This window comes from Pogona vitticeps, chromosome 1 (assembly GCF_051106095.1).
Source record: "Pogona vitticeps strain Pit_001003342236 chromosome 1, PviZW2.1, whole genome shotgun sequence".
In the NCBI taxonomy this organism is placed as follows: domain Eukaryota; kingdom Metazoa; phylum Chordata; class Lepidosauria; order Squamata; family Agamidae; genus Pogona; species Pogona vitticeps.
Genome location: NC_135783.1, coordinates 88,527,934 through 88,548,445, shown reverse-complemented (window position 1 = coordinate 88,548,445; position 20,512 = coordinate 88,527,934). Strand labels below are relative to the sequence as shown.

The window sequence follows — 20,512 nt, the reverse complement described above, 5'->3', positions numbered from 1 at the left end:
CAGGAAGCACATTAGGGAACTCAACCTCTAGTTCCACTGCCAGATATTTAACTCACTGGGCTATCCACCCAGCCGTAGTTGGGATTAATTGCTGGATTTAGCCCACTGTTTAATTGAGCCATATTATTCGTTTCTACTTCACAAGTTGTGTTACATCAACTTATTTAGGATGTTGCACGCAGCTGGTGTTTCTGACCTTAATTTAAGTACAGGCTGCTGTCCTCTGAAGATGCCCGCCACAGAGACTGGCGAAACGTCAGGAAGAACAACCTTCAGAACACGGCCAAAGAACCCGAAAAACCCACAACAACCATTAATTTAAGCTGTTTTTAACCCTGCCTTCAAAGTGGGTAGATGAGACATTAATTTGAAAGAGAGTTATGTTATTGACCATGAGCAAGCCAAAGGACATCCTGTATGTCATACATTGTTCTTCCATGGAGAAAGTAGTTATGCAAATCTCTAGCGAATGGCTCAGTTTCATCGAAAGAAAAAAGCAAGCGACCTATAAATAATCCTCCAAAAGAATTGGTTGAATCATCCCAGAATTTAGTTTAAGTAGACAGGGTTTGTTACCTTAAGTTAGCATATTGGGATGAACTAACATGGACATAAAAAAGCTGTAGAAATGCCCACCACATACTTATAAGGTTAGGCCAGCATTTGTAAGGCACCACGCTGTCCACCATAGACTAAATCAAGGGTAGACCCCTTGAATCAAGAAGACTTGTGTAATTGTTGACTTAATAGTTCAATAGCTCTACTTAAATGGCATTAATTTTTTTTAAAAAAAAACACTGAAACCTATTCTCATTTTTCTTTGGATGATCCATGTCAGGCACTTGTTTTTAATACTTTTTCAGGTCTCAGTCAGTTGTGGACCCTGGAGTGTTAAAGCGCATGGATAAAAATGAAGAGGAAAACATGCAGCCCTTGCTTTCACTGGATTAACAGCGCTTGTTCATCGAACATAAATTGGGGTGGAAAAGATTGCCTTTCTGCAACAAGGAAAGCTTTGGGAGAGAATGTACAAGATGGAGTCCTATTTTCCTGATAATGTAGCATAATGTAATGAGGCAGCAGGTTTTGCCAGTCATCCTGGAACATGGGTGCCCTGGGCTGGAAAACAGGGTGGGGAAGGGGGAATGAAAAGGAGAAAATATCAATAATATATTCTGTTAAGTGCCAACCTGTTTGTAAATAGCGTCTGTTCCTTCTCTTTGCATTTGTAAGTAATGGTAGAGATGTAGTACAGAAAAAAAATAGAGTGACAATTAAAATACACCAGTTGAATGCACTGTAAAAGAACAAACAGCATACAGGAAAAAAAAAGATGTGGGTAACTTTCATCCTTTTTATACAAAGCCATATGACAGTATTCATATTGACTGCTTAATTTCTTTTCACACAGTTTTCAGTTGACAAGATCCTATAGTCATGATAACCTTTCCTGTTGTATAAGATTGTATTTCATAGATACGGCTACGATTCGTAACTGAAACTTGGATATGATTTGAATTTTTAAGATTTTTAAAAGAGGAAATTATAGGAACAGGAAGCTAAATCCTATTGTTTGGTATATTGTTTAGGAAGCATCTGATTTCTAATGTTTTCACACCAGTTCTGTGTTTTGAGAGCTTTTTGGGTCCTGGTCATAAATTGGGGCTTAGAATATCTGACATAAGTTGGATCCATGTTCCTCCTTGTGCGTAAACTGCCCCATAAAACTCAGTATTCCTTTCATAATACTTAGCAGCAGGAGATTGACACATCATTTCTAAACCTTACAAAACTGAAGTCAGAATACATATCTATATATTTTTACCAGCCTCTGCTTATAAAGTGTCATTGTTAGATAAGTATATTTAATCAAGGATTTATAAAAGCAAAAATAAATCATGCCTATTTGGTGTGCTTAGAGTTTATTATAGATTATATATTAAGGCAATGTCATTGTTAACATAGTACAATATTTAATTACAACATCCTACTTTAATTAATCTAAGTATGTAATACAGTGCCATGTTGAGGCCATCTTTTGTTTTGTGGTGTAATAGTGTAGATAAAATATGTGCCATATTAGATCAAAAATACATTGTTACCTCAAAAAACCAACAATCCCCAAATTGGACTGAACGTGGTCAGCTGTAGTTTAGGAGATATGTTTTCATCTTTGACGTGTGCTGAAAATGCATGCGTATTTCTGCTGTACATCAAGACAAAAACGTGCCCCACAACTATCCAGACCTCTTTCATCAGAATTTAATATTTCATTTGGACAGGAATAGCAAAATCTCTTCCTTGCAAATGAAACAGACCCAAATTTTTATTACTAAACTTTTAACTACGGAGATCCTTGTGATACTTAGGATCAGGCTTTATGCTGGACTGACAGAACATTTTCGGAAGTCTTCAATATAGAATGACTTGCTCGTTTTAATCACTTCCATACCATTTAGGGACCACTTGTTCCTACATCATGAAAGAATTACATCTCACTCTGACTATACTGGCTCTCTGTTGTTCAGATGCATACTCTATCCAGATACCATTAGCATGTCTGGTATCATTAACTTCCACTGAAGGCTATTGTCACAATAATGTGAGGCTGCAATGTATTCTAGACCACTTTACATGCAGTTGAACTCTCAGTTTAAAAAGTCCTACTTGCCGTAATTTCTCATTATTTTCTCTACTTTTTGACAGTCATGTATTTTAGGCTGGCTACATGATCAAATCATTCATCATTCCAGTAGCATTGGGCTGTAACCAGGATTGCTGGCGTAGATGTCTGCTTGTGTAACATAATCAATCTCCCCTTCCTTTTCTCCCCCTATAGATCTCACACCTCTCTAGCTCTGCTCTGAAAGGTTTGTCAACTAGGGTCTAAATCGCCACTTGTAGAACTGCAACATTTTCCTCCACATCTGCAAGATAGGGAGAAGCTTCCTCTTAGTCTCAACTAGATGTTTCACTTTATGATAACAATTTTGTACTAATAACACAAATAGTGCAAAACTACAGTAGCTGCTGCCTTGTTGCATGATTTTTTTTAATGGATGGGTTACTTGTTATCGTGTTAATCCATCAGACAGATTTTCTGTGCTTGATGTTTATATATGGGATTAGCTTCAAGAAGGGAAAAGACTGGTTTAGCACAAAGATTTTTGAATTCACTGTTGAAACTTTGGGGATGGGGGGGTGCTCATTGCTTCATTCTTGCTTGGAGGCAAAGAACCTCACAAGACTGAAAATGTTACTAAGCTGTCTCGTCATTCTGAGACAACATAAATGGTCATTAATAGGAAAATTAGTCAGTTTAGTGATTTTAGCTTTGCACTCAGAAAAGAGAAGGATGGAGAATCACTGAGATGTTGGCGACTTATTCTACCAGTGGTGTCCATTCTGCTTGTGGATGAGCGCCATTGGCTACAGCTAGTGATGGGCACAAACCTCAGCCTGAGTGGGCGATCAGCCAAGGGGGCAAGGCAGGGAGGCATGTGCTCTTGCCAGAGACTGGTTGCACAGCTGAAGAGGGGGAGTACACACTGACTGGTAAGCAGAGGATCCAGCTGGGGAGTGGGGGAAGGCAACTGGCACAAACCTCTGAACCGAGGTGGGTGCCCATCTCTAGCTGCAGCATGTTGTAAATAAGAGGCTGTGTGTTGGGCAGGAAAACTTTCAGAATGGGAAACACTATCATCAGTGCATCAGTCTATAGGGATACGTTATTGAGAAGTAATTGATAAGAGCTGGGCCAATCAAAGCCACTGGGTGCAATAGCTCCCAGAAAAGGGTTGCATCTTGTATTAAAGCCATTTCACAGATTACCCAGCAACAAACGTAGGGTTGTCACTGACAGCCTGACTATAAAGTGGAAAAAATTTGTGGGAAATGCTATGGATTTGGAGTGGCTGATTCATGTTTTTCCCATTGATCACCTGATGCAACAGGAAATACAAACCAGCCTGGGATCCCACACCCCTAATCCATACTTTTTCCTCCCCACCAGAGGCCCTTCTACTTTTGAAGAAGTCAGTTTTGCTTTGCAGTAAGGAAAGACCAACTGAGCACACACACATGCATGCCCATATGCACGTGTGTGCATGCATGCGTGCGCGCGCGCGCGCACACACACACACATACAGAGAGAGAGAGAGAGAGAGAGGTGCTTTAGCAAATAACCTTACCTCTTGCCTCACATGTGTACACACTCACAGGCGTGCACCCACCTACACAGCACTAGCGCTCATCTCTCTCAGAAAAGCCTCTCTCCCAAAACACTTCAGAGTGGTGGTAGTTGTTTTTACTGCTTCTGGGGGAGGAGAGCTCCTGTTCATTTATTTACAGTTTAAAGAGCTCTCCCATTGAAAATATGAGGAAATGGGTCGTTAACAAAGGAAAAGTCTTCTTGAGGTAGTTTCTTTGAACTGCACCACCAACAGGTGTTTCAAAAGAACTTCAATAAAACTGCAATTAGAAGGCTTTTCCTCCTCTGCCTATGTGGCCATTTAAATTGAAGAGAACCAAATTCCCTGGTGTGACTTCACAGCAAGTTTCCTTGCTGTGTAGTCACACTGCAAGTGCATCTTTCCCAGGCAGCCACACAGTCAGTCTAGGTTCTCTAGTAGTGTACTTGTACAATGCATTTCTTTGGGGCACCCCATCTTCATGTTCATATGTGCAATGAAAATAAATCCTTGGAAGTATGGTCATCACTATCTCATCTGTCATGAGAAATAAACCACACAACACGCAAGATGGGCAGTATCAAACCAATCAACAAGTCTCATTTATGCATAGTCATTAAATTTTCAAAACATTTTGTATCTTTGTGGTGGGAAGGTTTGGTGTTACTCAAAAGCTGAAAGTACCTGTATTCATGAAACCCTAAAAATAAATAAAGCAGAACTATTTTGTGACCAAATTGGCAATAACTGGGTAAAATGCATGACTTTGTAAAAATCATCAAATGAATGGCAGGGTTTGGAGCTTGTGAAATTACCTAGATTGTGCAGACTGATCAAGGACAGTGATGGACAAAGCAGCTTTCCGTTGGCAGAATGTCAGGAGAGGGGTTGACTAGATGCCCTCAGCTCTTCAAACTCTATTCTATACTTACATGCACATGTGAATGGAAAGGAAGGTCCAGAAGCCTCTTTCTTTTCCCAGGAACACAATTATTGTACAGTACTTGTACTTGCCTGAAGAACTGTGGATGGATGCTTGTAACATTGTACAGGAGGCAGCAACAAAAATCATCCCAAAGAAAGGGAAATGCAAGAAAGCAAAGTGGCTGTCCAACAAGGCCTTCCATATAGCAGAGAAGAGAAGGGAAATAAAATGCAAGGGAGATAGGGAGAGGTACAGAATATTGAATGCAGGCTTCCTAAGAAGAGCAAGGAGAGACAAGAGGGCCTTCTTTAATGAACAGTGCAAAGATATAGAGGAAAATAATAGAAAGGGAAAAACCAGAGATGTGTTCAAGAGAATTTGAGATTGAAAGGAACCTTTTGTGCAAAGATGGACATGATAAAGGACAAAAATGGTAGGGACCTAACAGAAGCAGAAGTCATCAAGAAGAGGTGGCAAGAATACACATAGGAATTATATCAGAAAGATTTGGATATCCTGGACAACCCAGACAATATAGTTGCTGACCTTGAGCCAGACATCCTGGAGAGTGAAGTCAAGTGGGCCTTAGAAAGCGTGGCTAACAACAAGGCCAGTGGAGGTGATGGCATTCCAGTGGAACTATTAAAAACTTAAAAGATGATGCTGTTAAGGTGCTACACACAATATGCTAGGAAGTTTGGAAAACTCAGTAGTGGACAGAGGATTGGAAAAGATCAGTTTAAATCTCAATCCCAAAGAAGGGCAATGCCAAAGAATGCTCCAACTACCATACAATTGCACTCATTTCACACGCTAGCAAGGTTATGCTCAAAATCCTCCAAGGTAGGCTTCAGCAGTATGTGGACTGAGAACTCCCAGAAGTACAAGATGGATTATGAAGAGGCAGAGGAACTAGAGACCAAATTGCTAACATGCACTGGACTATGGAGAAAGCCGGAAAATTTCAGAAAAATATATACTTCTGCTTCATTGACTACACAAAAGCCTTTGACTGTGTGGACCACAGCAAACTATGGCAAGTTCTTAAAGAAATGGGAGTGTCTGACCACCTTATCGGTCTCCTGAGAAATCTATATTCGGGACAGGAAGCAACAGTTAGAACTGGATATGGAACAACTGATTGGTTCAAAATTGGGAATGGAGTACGACAAGGCTGTATATTGTCTCCCTGCTTATTTAACTTATATGCAGAATATATCATGCAAAAGGCAGGACTGGAGGAATCCCAAGCCAGAATTAAGTTTGCTGGAAGAAATATCAACAATCTTAGATATGCATATGATACCTCTCTGATGGCAGAAAGGAATTAAAGAATCTTTTAATGATGGTGAAAGAGGAGAGCACAAAAAATGGTCTGAAGCTCAACATCAAAAATACTAAGATCATGCCCACTGGTCCCATCACCTCCTGGCAAATAGAAGGGGAAGATATTGAGGCAGTGACAGATTTTACTTTATTGGGCTCCGTGATCACTGCAGATGGTGACAGCAGCCACAAAATTAAAAGACACCTGCTTCTTGGGAGGAAAGCGATGAGAAACCTAGATAGCATCTTAAAAAGCAGAGACATCACCTTGCTGACAAAGGTCTTCATAGTCAAGGCTATGGTTTTTCCACTAACCATGTATGGAAGTGAGAGCTGGACCATAAAGAAGGCTGACCGCCAAATAATTGATGCTTTTGGATTGTGGTGCTGGAGGAGATTCTTGAGAGTCCCCTGGACTGCAAGGAGAACAAACCTATCCATTTTGAAGGAAATCAACCCTGAGTGCTCACTGGAAGGACAGATCCTGAACCTGAGGCTCCAATACTCCCTGGAAAAGACCCTGATGTTGGGCAAGTGTGAAGGCAAGAGGAGAAGGGAACGACAGAGGACGAGATGGCTGGACAGTGTCATTGAAGCTACCGACATGACTTTGACCAAACTCTGGGAGGCAGTGGAAGACAGGAGGGTCTGGCATGCTCTGGTCCATGGGGTTACGAAGAGTCAGACACAACAATGAAACAACAATAACAACAACTTGTACAGCCAACTTCTGATTGCCAGATGTTGCTCATCTGGCTAAGTCAAAGAGAAATAGCTAAAAAAAAGGTCCAAGATGTTCAATTTTTGGAGTTCTGGGGACCATTTTTCTGCTCCAGGACCTTCCAGAAGACTCACAAGGTCCTCCATGTGGCCCCACTTCACAATAACCTGCAAGAGCTCTCCTTTCAGCAGTCACTACACCATCAATTTTCATTTTAATCCTTATTCACTTGCAAAGTAGATTTTCTGTTTTTCCCATGTACAGTATTAATAAATGAGGTCAAGTCTTGAGAATGTTCTATATCCCTGTGTATTTTCGCACACACATACACCGTATCCAAAGTCTTGTGGAAACTTTAAGAGTGACAAATTTTCTTTGGAATGAACTGTCATAGACACAGACCCCTTTTTCAGAGGCATGGTACTCAAGCCATATATAAAGCGTATGAGTCTTCAGCTTGAATATTGTGCTCCCTGCCTCTTAAAAAAATTTGGCTGTGTTCATGAAAGCTCATGCCAATTCATACTTGTGAGTCTTAAAGGTGTCTTAAGCTTCTTTGTTGTATTCCTACTGTCTAGCTCACAAATAATGCCAGATATATGGTTGTTTTGGGAAACAGACCAAAGACTGCATACGATGAATAGCTTTCCTTCACAGCAATAAAGGATTGAGGATAATTCTCTCCCACCCACCCTTTAAAGATTTTGTCAGAATTGATTTATCTAGTTTTGCTAATTTTCATATTTAAACTCCAGTAAAGCTATTTATTGAATTCTAGAGAGAGAGTCATGGCTGATGTGACTCAGTATAGCTTTATTAATTTCACTTCACAAAAACTAGATATTTGCTTCCTTGTATTTCATTTAAATCTCCTTTAAAAGGCCATTATTTCTGGGTTTTTTGTTATATCATAGAAATTTTTTGTCACCACACAAAATCTCTGTATAATAAGGGACGCTTTGATTTTACTTTGGTGATTAAATTCTTGACTTTGTATGTGCTTAACTGCAATTTAGGAAGTGCATTCTGATGTGTAATTCATCTATTTCTATAATCAGCCTTCAGATAACTCTTACAAGGTCATGATTTTACATAATTGAGTCTCCATACTTTAGTAAAGTTGTTCGTAAGGAATTCTAATTTCAGAAACTCTGATTTTCTGTGAGAGCATCTGCAAATTCTAGCTAAGTTTGCATCAAGCACTGGGATGAGTAAATTAAAAGGTTTCTTTCTTGAACAGACATACATTTTAGTATTCAAAGTGTTTTCTAGTACCAATAAGGGAAAAAAGTCCTTGTGGAAAACCTAAAGAAAAAGGTCAGTCTCCTTTATGGCTGAAATTGCAGTCTGATGCACAGGGTGAAATCCAGTGGTTAGCTGCAATTACAGTAGACCCACTGAATCAATGGGGATTGATTGAATCAGCTCCTTTGTAAATTCTGCTTTCAGTGGGCCTAGTCTAGTTGCGATTTGTTACTGAATTTCAGCCATAAGTTTATCCCCTAGAGCAGTGGTCCCCAACCTTGGGCCTCCAGATGTTCTTGGACTTCAACTCCCAGAAATTCTGGCCAGCAGAGGTGGTGGTGAAGGCTTCTGGGAGATGTAGTCCAAGAGCATCTGGAGGCCCAAGGTTGGGGACCATTGCCCTAGAGTATTATCTGAAAAGCAAATTGGAAAAGTCACCTCATTTACTTTATACTAGCAGACAAACTTACCATCAAAATTATTAGAAACCCATCTTCACCCTGTGCTCTTTCTGTCCTCACTTTCTCTCCCTTCCCCCTACCTTTTTCTTTCTTTGCTCTTTCTTTCCCTTCACCTTTGTACTTCAACTTTGCCTTCTGCTCATCTCCTAGGCCTCCCTCCTCATCTTCAACTGCTTGGGGACCTGCTGAGGAGAGCTGTACTTGAAGCAGGTTAATCCCTGGCCACCTGCCCCTTGTCCTTTCCTCTTTTGAGAAGGCTGAGGAGCTTTGCTGCCTGATGGTAGAAAATGACATTGCAAACTATAAAAATATGTGGATTACAGTAATTAACCTATCCATTTCTTTAACAAAATAACTCCAAAGGTACGCCATTAGGTTCCCCTTAGTATTGATGTTTTAGGTGTTTAAATTTCATTAATTTAGAGCTGTAGTGGAAAGTTTCAGAAATGCACATTCTCTCCCTAACTCTTTCCCTCTCTTTTTAGCAGAAATGTGTGTATGAGTTAAAAGCTGAAAATTACTGAAAGCTAGGTTTTGACACAGTGATGGGTTTGAAAATAATGTCATGGAAAATGCATGGTCAAACTGTTCTGTACCTAAGGTGTGATTATATTGGTAAAGGAACTGGTTTTGAAATGCATTTACATTCAAATGAATCAACATTTAAAAGAGTGTCTCCTTACACAAACAGAAGCCTGGATTACCTGTCAGGGAAGCATGTTTTATAGCTGGCACGTGAGCTCATACCATTCTGCTAGAGGGTTGTTTAAAACACTATGCATGTGAAACTCAATTTATTTTATTTATTTCTACATATGTATATCCTTCTTTCTGCAAATTGCACCTTGGGATAACCAGCTAGAGGCAGTGGGAGAGGCTGCAGGAAGGAAGGAGGGAAGGAAGGTGTGCTGGCAAAGATATTTGTAAAAAACCTGGCTGCTTCTGTCCCTTTAAGAATGCTTTTGCTGATATTTGGGAAGCGGAGAGAAGGCAGGCCACCACAGTGGGAAAAGGGAAGGAAAGCAGAGATTATTGGGAGCAAATGTAACTGTGGATAAGCCCACAAAAGCAGTGGCTATAAAGCTATGGACAATATATGGACAATACCTCATAAATCCTTGTACTTCATTTCTGTGTCCCTTTCAAGAATGAAAGGATCTTGTGCAGTACCATGCTAATTTTAGACACATAGTGATTTGGTATCCAACATACTGTAATTTGTGTTTCAAATAGAGATGGGTATGAACTGCAGTTTGGTGTGGTGTGCCCACAAGTGTTCAGCATGTGCTGTACACTCCCCTTTCCCACCTATAAGCTACTTTTATTTAACTCTTATATGGTAAAAAAATAGTTTTACTAGCTTTAGTAAGTGACTGAGTAAACTGGCTTGTATATTGCAGATAAACAACCCAGTCCCACCTTGGTTGTGCTATAGAAAGTTTTGCAGACAAGCGGAAGAGATTGTCCCACAACCCACCATTCACCTTTCTATGTCCTGATGCTGCTGCTAGATCCTGGGCTGTCACTACCATCAAGCAGAGTGAGACAGTTACTTTGGGGAATAGACAACAAATTACTAATGCTTTCCTTTATCATTGCTATGGTCTTCCTGATACAGGTCCAGTGCTTTTGAGATTTTTCTGTTTCAGGTACAAAAATAGCTGGAGTGATTTTGGGGTATAAGGCACTTTGGCTAGAATTCAAAGGATACAGTGGTGGTCATTTATGCCACAGACTGAAGGGTCAAGTTCTTGTGGATATTTTTTCATAATATCAGGGAAGAGTGAAGCAGGCTTTTTCCAGCCTCCTTCTCTGTAAAGGTAATTTCTTCCTCCCCAATTCCAATTAAGCAAGAAACAATGGAGAAATAAAATGCAAAGTAAAGTATATGGCAGCCTATAAAATAAAAGAAAGCGGGGGAATGGGTGAATAAAACAAAGACCAATTAAAATCATTTGCAATTATTAGACTCATAGCTGACATCTTGCAATTCTTCTGTTATGTGCATTTATGACAGTTTTCAAAATGTGCCTAAGTGGCGCTTAGAGCTGCATTGGAGTGTGACACTGAATCTTGGTGTATGGCGGGGGTGGGTGACTGTAGCCTTCCAGATATTTTTGTGGCCTTCATCAGCAATATCCAACAAAGCCAACAGGAAGAATTATGAGAACTCCAGTTCCAAATCCTCTGGAAAGAGACACATTTCCCAACCTCAATATAAACCATGATTTTGTTCTGTCAAAGTTATTTATCTGCTAAGTTTTGATTGGCTTTTGTTCAGTCTCAATAAAAATAGTGCTCAACAGCAGTCATCTCCTAAGAAAGGGTTTCCCCACCCCCTTCGTTAGCAGCAAAGGCTCCCTAAGATTTTTCAGAAAGGTGTCATCTCAGAGGGAGTGTCAGAAACAGCAACCAGAGTCACTTCCACAAAAAAGAGCTCATTTCATTTCACCTCATATGCTTCATTTGGGTTTAGTTGGGGAACACTGTGTTCCAACAGATGTAACATTACCTTAGAGAACAGTATTAACCGTCAGGGCGAACATACAAATAAGAAGTAATGGCAAGTCATTTCCATTAAGGTGCCATGAGCCTGTTTCAGTTTGAAAAATGTGCTGTACATTATTCATCATAATGTGCTGGTACTGAATTGGGGTTATTTGTAGTCGTATTGTCATGTTTCAAGTGGAAAACAGAAACAAGAGACCTAAAGATGCAGTTGTTTTAGAATTGTGCTGTTGCCAATAATACACTGATACCGGTGGAAAAATAAGGACGGTAACTTCCTTCTGCCTATTCTTGCCCCTCCTCTTCCTGGGGGCAAGCGGGGGGAGGGCCTAGGGGAGGATAGAAAATGTTTTGATCATAAGGAAAATGGGTAATTGTCTACAGTGGAAGGATGGTGGAAACATCTTCCCATGGGAAGAAAATAGAAAATAGCCAACTAGGGAAAAACCACCACATAGCAACTTTTCCCTGTGCAAACAAAAAAAGAAAGGAACTTAAATCAGAAAATAATTTTAGAGATGATGTCTCATGGCCTCTCTGTAACATTGCCTAAACATTAATAAGACGGTAGTAATTGAAGGAGGGTGAAATATTACAAATAGCACTGGAGTTGTAATGACACATCCTGCATTACACATTTTTGTCTCTGTGGTTTAAGCATGTCACTCTATTTTCTCTGATAGTTCTGTGCTACTTGGTTATCCATTTCATTTGTTGTACAGTATATGGCTAGGATGGACTTAAAAAGGGAAAACGTGTATTACTGAAAATAATTTTTATACTGGTTTGGTGTAGACCATTCTGCAGCCAAATTACCTGAAGATGTAAATGCTGGATTTGAATGGGGGTGGGGGAATGCTTCCTTTAAGATGCAAGGGAATTATGGATTATTAATTCAAAAGAAAACATGGAATACATTGTTTATGCAGTGGCATTTAAAAACAAATTAACACCAGGCTGTTTTCAAGCATAGGCTGAATTCCCATGCTCACTTTTGACAAGATGAAATTATTAGACATTGGCATCTTTTCAGTTTTGTAGGGTGGATATTTTTATGAAATGTACCCCCATGTGGTACTACCTGGTACTTACCACATCGCAGATCTGTTGGAGGCAAGATATGATGATCAGTACCAAGTTCACCAGTTGGGAGTACATTGATAAGATTAATCCACCCTATGAAACTGATGGACAAGCATCTTGTGAATGTAGGTAGGAACTGGGCCTAAACCACTTGGCTGACAAGTGTTCTGTGGAGAGAGGTCTATTCTTGTTCAGCATCTTGACTGGGAAGAAGTATATCTGTTTGTACTGCCTTTGTGCCAAAACCAATTGGTAGAATTATTTGGAACAGAATGTTTCCTATTCATTTGTTCACACCAAACTCTTTGAAAAGTTTAACAAACCTTTTCACTGTTTATATAAACAATATATATATACATATATATTTGAACAAAAATAAACAACTGAAGCTAATTAGTAAGGATGGCTTCAATTTTGTCAAAATAAAGCTTTGATGAAAGAAAAATGGCTTTAGGACATTCTCATTTTGTTTAATGTCTTCAGTTTCACACATCTTTCTTGTGCACTGGGCTTTTACTTAGAAATACTAATATTCTGGTATTTTTCTTTTATGAAATAACACATAGAATGAAAGTAATTTTCAAATTATTTTTGAATAGAATTCAGACTTTCCAATCACACTATGGAATCAAGTCCTTTACCACTTGCAAAATCCAAATGTATGGAAGGTTTGGGATCCGTATTCAATGATTTCTTAACAGGAGCAGAAGATCATGGATGACATTCACGTGTCCCTTTAATGAAAGAATGGTGCATGTCAACTGACTGGATTGTCTGTTCTACCCCAAAATGGCCAGCACCCCATCCACTACTGCACTGTAAGATCCAACAAGCCTCTAGAGTAGGTTTTGGAATAGCACAGTGAAACAGGTTGAAACGAGTCCAGGAAAAGTCCACTATGCCAACAGAAGCCTGTCCATGGACCCTAATACTTTTAATAATCCCTCCCATCTGCATGCACTGTTGAGTGCAAATATAACATCTGTGTGCAAACTGATTGGCAAATAGAAAGATATGCAAGTACTTTAGGCGTACTCTACAGGGCGAACTGTTTCAATTTGGTAATAAAAAGACCAGACAAAGCCAAAATCCTTAATGTAGTCAGTGTCAGAAACAGTATGAGATGATGGATGCCTCTTTCTGTAGGTAAGCACTTGAAATTCATAATTATATATAAAAAATGAGATACTTGCATTTTAATTCCCAAGTAATCCAACCTGCTGCATAACATTTGGTGTAGAACACATGTTCAGTTTAGACGAAACCAAGCATTCCTGACTGTGTTGGAGTACAATATTTTGAGAGAGTTAAAAAGAAGAGCTATATCAGAGGTAGAAGTATGGCACAGTGAGACTCCAAGTTCTGGCCCCTGATAGAGATGTGAGTGATGACAATTTTTCTTTTGTTTTGGATTCTTTTGGAGAGAGTATGCCTCTTCCATTTTCTTTCTCACTTAAAAGTCCTTTCAGTTTTTAGAAGAAAGGAAAAGGCCTCTTTTGGTTAATTCGTTTTGTCTTTATATATTTGTATTTCCTGGCACTCCAAAAGCCCAAAAGAACGCTTAAAAGCTAATCTAAGAAAGCAGAGTCAAGGCAACAGAGCATCAATCAGAAACATGCAACAGTACATGAAAAAAAAGGTTCAGTGCCACCCAGCTAGCACAAGAGTCTGAGCAGCACAACAGAAAGAAAAAGGCAAGGAGGCCGACAAGTATTAACTGTCTGGCATACATCAAAGCAACCAAAGGCAGCACAACACCAAGAAAAACTGGAGAGAAATGCTCCTGTAGCGATCACCCTGCTTTGGCTCAGGTAGAAGATTATTGGCATATACCAATGAGAGTTGTTGGGAGGCGGAGCCAGAGAAACTAGAAGGGAGGGGTGAGTGGGAGTCTAGGGAGTTCAGTCAGAGACAGAGAAGAGAGAGTTTGGAGTTTGAGGCAGAGAGAGTGTTTACGTAGTGATTGGTCAGAGTGTGACCTGCATTAATTAAGATAGAAGAGGTTAAAGTAAAATAGTGAAGCTTTGTGTAACTTTAAGAATGTGCTTAAGAATTATTCCTGAAACAGCTTGTAATCGATAAACCCGTTTCTGTTTAAAAGTTCAGTACTGAATGGACCTTAGTCTTTCATAAGATAAAGAGATCAATGGGTGGCAGCATGTTAAAGGGCATGTTGAGATACCTTCGTGAGCTCTGTGTTTGGTGAAACAAACGGGCCACAGGGTAAACGTCATAGCCCAATACAAGCTGTGTTCATCCAACCACCACCAAAGCAAACAAAATAGTCTCCCAAAAGCCTCACCAAAATAAGCATCTTCAACAGAATACGCAGACAGTAAATTAGCCAAATAATTTTTAAAAGTAATCTTACACGGAAAACAAGCTTTCTCCCTCCCTCCCTCCCTCCCTCCCTCCCTCCCTCTCTCTCTCTCTCTCTCTCTCTCTCTCTCACACACACACACACACACACACACACACACACACACACACACACACACACACACACACAGAGAGAGAGAGAGAGAGAGAGAGAGAGAGAGAGAGAGAAACACACGAAAAAACAGCTCCCTCTCCCAAAAACTAAGAAAAGCAGGCAAGCAAATAAAGGCAGAAAAATGCAAACTACTCTGATTTTCAGAGATTTCTCCATAGGACATAATGACTTCTCTCCCCACCCCCGACAAAAACAAACAAACAAACAAAAAACAAAAACAAAAAACCCAAGAAAAAAGGCAAAAAGGAAAAGGATGCAAGACAGTGGCAGGTAGGGAGGCAGCAAATGCAATCTAAGATGGTGGACACTAGAAGCAATACATAGTAATCAAATCACACCCACAATAAACAACTGCATCAAAAGCACTCCACATTGGTTTCCAGGCGGCTTTGCAGATTCAAAATTCCATCTCCTGGACATTCTGATTGGCTTGTTATTATTAGGCTATTTAAGAGCAAAAAGTAGGTCCTCAAATAGTTACATGAAAGGGAATGTGAGAGAAACTTTCACACATCTGTTTTGAAACATGAATCATTAATGTTTTAGAGTCTGTCTTTTGACAATCAGTGGAGAAAACCCCCACAATTAAACAGTCGATTCCTCTGTTTTGATGAGTTTACCCAACATGAAACTCTTGCATTTATATGTTTAGGTGCACACACCAAACATCTTAGTTGTGGTCCATTTAGAGAAGCAGAACCTTCCAGAAGGCTTAAGAGAGCTATGGCAATGTGAGCCACATATCATAAGCAAGGAAACTCAAAGGGAATATACAAGGCATACAGAGATCATTGTTAAATGTCCCAGCAGGATAGATAAATATACCAACAGATACGTTACATGTATAACAGATTCCAAACTGGGTCTCTTTCAACCATCATAGAGTGGAGTTTTCATACCTCTTTTTCAGGTAGCTGGCTCAAGGTTGACTTCTGAGGTTGGTAAATAGAGTACCCCGCTTGCTGCTGCTGGTGGTGCAACATATAACGTGCATAATTATGTTGTAAACCACCCAGAAAGTGCTATTGGGGGGATATATAAGTACATTTTGTTTAGGCAGAGCTGGACAAGTGACTGGTCATGTTCTGGATGCCACACCTGCAAGGGACACCACACACAGTAAGTGTTAAGGGAAAGGGAAATGGAGACCATGTGTGAGGGTTCGACTTTGGCCCCAGGCTGATTAAACACAAACACAGGCTGCTCATCTTTTGAAAAATCAGAACTGAGATTTATTTGAACATTAAACAGGAATTGTCATCATTAAACTTATTTGTAGCTTTGTCTCTCATCGCCAACTGGTCAAACAAGGGTGTCCATAAATCTTGTAGGAAAGGGTTATAACCTGATTCATACCAGGGACCCTTAACAAAAGGATTAGTGTTCTCATGGTCCCGGTTGTCAACACCAGTGTCTATTAGGGGAAGGGTCTCCTCGTCTCTTCCCTCCAAGTCGAAGGGGTCAGTTCCCTCCGTTTAGGGGTCCCAGGGTCCGGTAAATACCTCCTCCGGCGAGCCTCCTCCAGACACCATGCCCGTCTCTCTCTCTCTCTTCTCTCTCTACCGCTTCCTTCTCCTCTCTCAGATGCCTCCGCCACTCTCTAGCCTCAGATTCTCCCCAATATGAGGGTCTTTGGGGTAAACCTCTCCTCCTTCTGTAATCTGCCTCCTCCCGAGGCATTCTCACTTTCTCACATTTTCCAGTTCAAGGATCTTCAATCCATATTAACTCCCAACCCCCGGATATGGCATCCCGTTCCCTTTTTATATCCCCATTTCCCGCCTCAACCAACGGTCTTCCTCTCTCCTCTGTTCCCGCCTTTTCTGACCCTGTTTGGGTTGCTACCGAGAGTCTTCTCATACCCCGCTCCAGCTCACGGGTGTCTACTCCCTGATGCATTGTCACGACGCGGGGCGTTACAGTCTCTGTCTGGGTTTCCTGCTCCTTTCTAGGGGAGGACGACACTCCGGCGAGAGCTTCAATCGCCTCGCCTCTGGTCTCCCACCATCTTGTTCTTGCAAGTATCACAAGAAGATGTGAAAAAGGAAAGCAAAACCTAATTTGTAACTGCTACTGTGTCCTTCTCTGTCTAGGAACCACAGAGTTTGTTTCTGTGTTAGCTTGTTTGTTTATTGGATTTTTCTCCTGGCTTTGTCCCAAAAATAGGACGCGGTGAGGCTCAGAGCAATATAAATGAAGAAAGCAATTGCTGCACAAAACAAGATAAATTATTCAAACAGAATTAAATGAAGAGCACAAGTTGCAAGGCAAGTTAAACACGTATTACTAAGAAAAATGGATTACCCAACTGGTGACAAGTCCCATTAAGCCAGCTGAAGCTGTGCTGAATCCAGCCCCCAGCCCGTCTTGGATTTGACCAACTCAGTTCTTCCCCTGCTCCTCCGATTCTTTCCCCTGTTTTGGGCTCTTCTTCCAACCAACCGCAGACAGCAAAGGAGCTGTGCTGGTGGATCTGAGAACAGCCAGCACAAGGGAAGCAGACCATGTCAGGCTTCCAAACCCACTGAGTTTGGATTGCACTCATTGTCCAGCATGGGATAGTGCAGAGATAGCTATTGTCAGGCAACAGGATCATCAGTAAACTACTATAATAAAACCCCTGTTTCTCCTCATGCTGCAAGATCTGCATTGCCTAACTTCAAGGATGACAATTGCCTACTAACTTTGCCATGTCTGCTTTATTTATTTATATCCTAACTACCCCAGTACAGGACTCAAGGCAGTCACCTACTCAAAGTCTTCTGCCTCGTGGTAAACTGTGTTGTATTTCTACTTGATGGCTAAATGATGTGTGAGGTTGATGACAGAAGCACAGAAACCCCTGTGGGCAGGCCAGTTCACCTTTCCCCCAATTAATTAGCTGTTTGACCTGGCAGGAGCATAGGTTTGCCTATCCTTTCTCCTTGTCTGAGTAGGCGATCAGCCAAGGAGGTGGGGCAGGGAAACCTGTGTTCCTGTTAGAGACTAGTTGGCGAGCCAAAAAGGGAGGAGGAGGAGGAGGAGGAGGAGGAGGAGGAGGAAGGAAGTGTGTGCTGACTGATGAGTGGGGGATCCAGCTGGGGAGGTGGGGTAAGGGAATGCAGGGCACATGTGGTACCATGCATTTGAACCAGCACAAACCTCTGAACTGAGATTTCTGCCCATCTCTAGTTGGAAGTTAAATTCTCACTGTGTTCTGTAGAATTTACCACCAGGTATGTGTGTAAGAAAGTGTAGGCTAAAATGACAAACTTTGGCTAAATTGTGCCTGATAGGCATCTTTCAGTCTTGAGAGACTATGGTAGTGTGCTCTGTATGGAGAACTTGGAACAGCGTCTAGTGTGACTGAGAAGGCCAATTCGAGAGTGACAGTCCCTTCCACACTGAAGACAAATCCAATCTGTCCCCTGTCCGGCTCCCTGCTTTTGCTGCTTTTGTGACTTCCTTTTTGCCTCGGCCTGCTGGGCAAGGGTCTCTTCAAATTGGGAGAGGCCGTGATGCAGTGCCTGCCTCCAGGCTGAACACTCAGATGTCAGGTTTTCCCATCTGTTGAGGTCTATTTCTAAGGCCTTCAGATCTCGCTTGCAGATGTCCTTGTATCGCAGTTGTGGTCTCCCTCTGGGGCGCTTTCCCTGCACTAATTCTCCATACAGGAGATCCTTTGGAATCCGACCATCAGCCATTCTCACGACATGCCCGAGCCAGCGTAGACGTCGCTGCTTCAGTAATGTACTCATGCTGAAAATTCCAGCTCGTTCTAGGACTACACTGTTTGGAACTCTGTCCTGCCAGGTGATACCAAAAATCCGTCGTAGGCAACACATATGGAAGGTGTTCAGCTTCCTCTCCTGCCGGGCACAAAGGGTCCAGGACTCGCTGCAGTACAGGAGTGTGCTCAGGACACAGGCTCTATAGACCTGGATCTTGGTATGTGTTGTCAGTTTCTTATTGAGCCATACTCTCTTTGTGAGTCTAGAGAACATGGTGGCTGGTTTCCCAATGCGTTTATCCAGCTCGACATCTAGAGAGAGGGTGTCAGAGATGGTTGAGCCAAGGTACACAAAGTCATGAACAACCTCCAATTCTTGTGTGGAGATGGTAATAGAGGGAGGTGAGTCCACACCCTGGCCCATGACTTGTGTTTTCTTCAGGCTGATTGTTAGTCCAAAGTCTTGGCAGGCCTTGCTGAAATGATTCATGAGTTGTTGGAGGTCTTCAGCAAAGAGGAAGTCCCGCATGCATTTCAGTTGGACTTTGGTCTTCGCTCTCAATCTAGAGAGATTAAAGAGCTTTCCATCTGATCTAGTCCGGAGATAGACACTTTCTGTTGCAGTTCCAAAGGCATGCTTCAGCATGACAGCAAAAAAGATCCCAAAAAGTGTTGGTGCGAGGACACAGCCCTGTTTCACTCTGCTTCGGATGTCAAAGGGATCTGATGTTGAGCCGTCAAAAACTACAGTGCCTTTCATTCCATCGTGGAAGGACCTGATGATGTTAAGGAGACGAGGTGGACATCCAATCTTGGGAAGTATTTTGAAAAGGCCATCCCTGCTAACCAAGTCAAATGCTTTTGTAAGGTCTATGAAGGCCACTAAGAGTGGCTGTTGTTGTTCCCTGCATTTCTCCTGCAACTGTCGGAGGGAGAATACCATGTCAGTGGTGGATCTATTTGCTCGAAATCCACACTGTGATTCCGGATAGACTCTGTCTGCAAGCACCTGGAGCCTCTTCAGCACAACACGGGCAAGCAGCTTCCCTACAATGCTAAGAAGAGAGATACCACGGTAGTTATTGCAGTCACCCCTGTCACCTTTGTTCTTGTACAACGTGACAATGTTTGCATCCTTCATGTCCTGTGGTACTCCACCTTCCCTCCAGCAGAGACAAAAGATTTCATACAGTTCGGTGGTGATGATCTCCTTACAGCATTTCAGCACTTCAACAGGGATGTTGTCCCTTCCAGGTGCCTTGCCGGAGGCGAGGGAATCCAAGGCCGCATTTATTTCTGCTAGGGTTGGTTCGCTGTCTAGCTCTTCCAAGACAGGCAGGCACTCAATGTTATTTAATGCTTCTTTGGTTACTACATTCTCTCTGGAATATAGCTTGGAGTAGTGCTGTACCCAGCGTTCCATCTGCTGTACTCGGTCCTGGATGAGCACACCTGTAGCAGACTTCAAGGGAGCAGATTTCTTCTGTATTGGACCTAAGGCTTGCTTGATACCGTCATACATTCCTTTGATGTTACCTGTGTCCGCTGCTAACTGTATCTGAGAGCAGAGCTGGAGCCAATAATTGTTGGAGCATCTCCTGGCTGCCTGTTGGACTTGGTTGCGAGCAGCTCGAAGAGCTTGCAAGTTGTACTCGCTAGGACAGGCTTTGTATGCTGCTAGGGCTCTTCTCTTATCCTCGATGGCTGGCATTAACTCCTCTGAATGGGCTTCGAACCAGTCAGCCATCTTTTTTGTCTTCTTGCCAAAGGTGGATAAGGCGGTGTTATAGACAGTGTTCTTGAAGTGTTCCCATCGTTCAGGTGCATTTGCATTAGCCGGACCTGGAAGG

At 41.7% G+C, this 20,512-nt stretch overlaps 1 protein-coding gene across 1 annotated transcript in view; it reads left to right on the top strand.

Moving 5' to 3' along the window:
- CLVS2 (clavesin 2) overlaps nt 1–12,904 on the top strand; it is a 66,387-nt gene extending 53,483 nt beyond the window's left edge. The window contains exon 5 of the mRNA XM_020794105.3: nt 864–12,904. Coding sequence (XP_020649764.2) covers nt 864–951 — 88 coding nt within the window. The 3' untranslated portion in view covers nt 952–12,904. The remainder of the gene's footprint in view (nt 1–863) is intronic.
- Nucleotides 12,905–20,512: the final 7,608 nt, after the last annotated feature.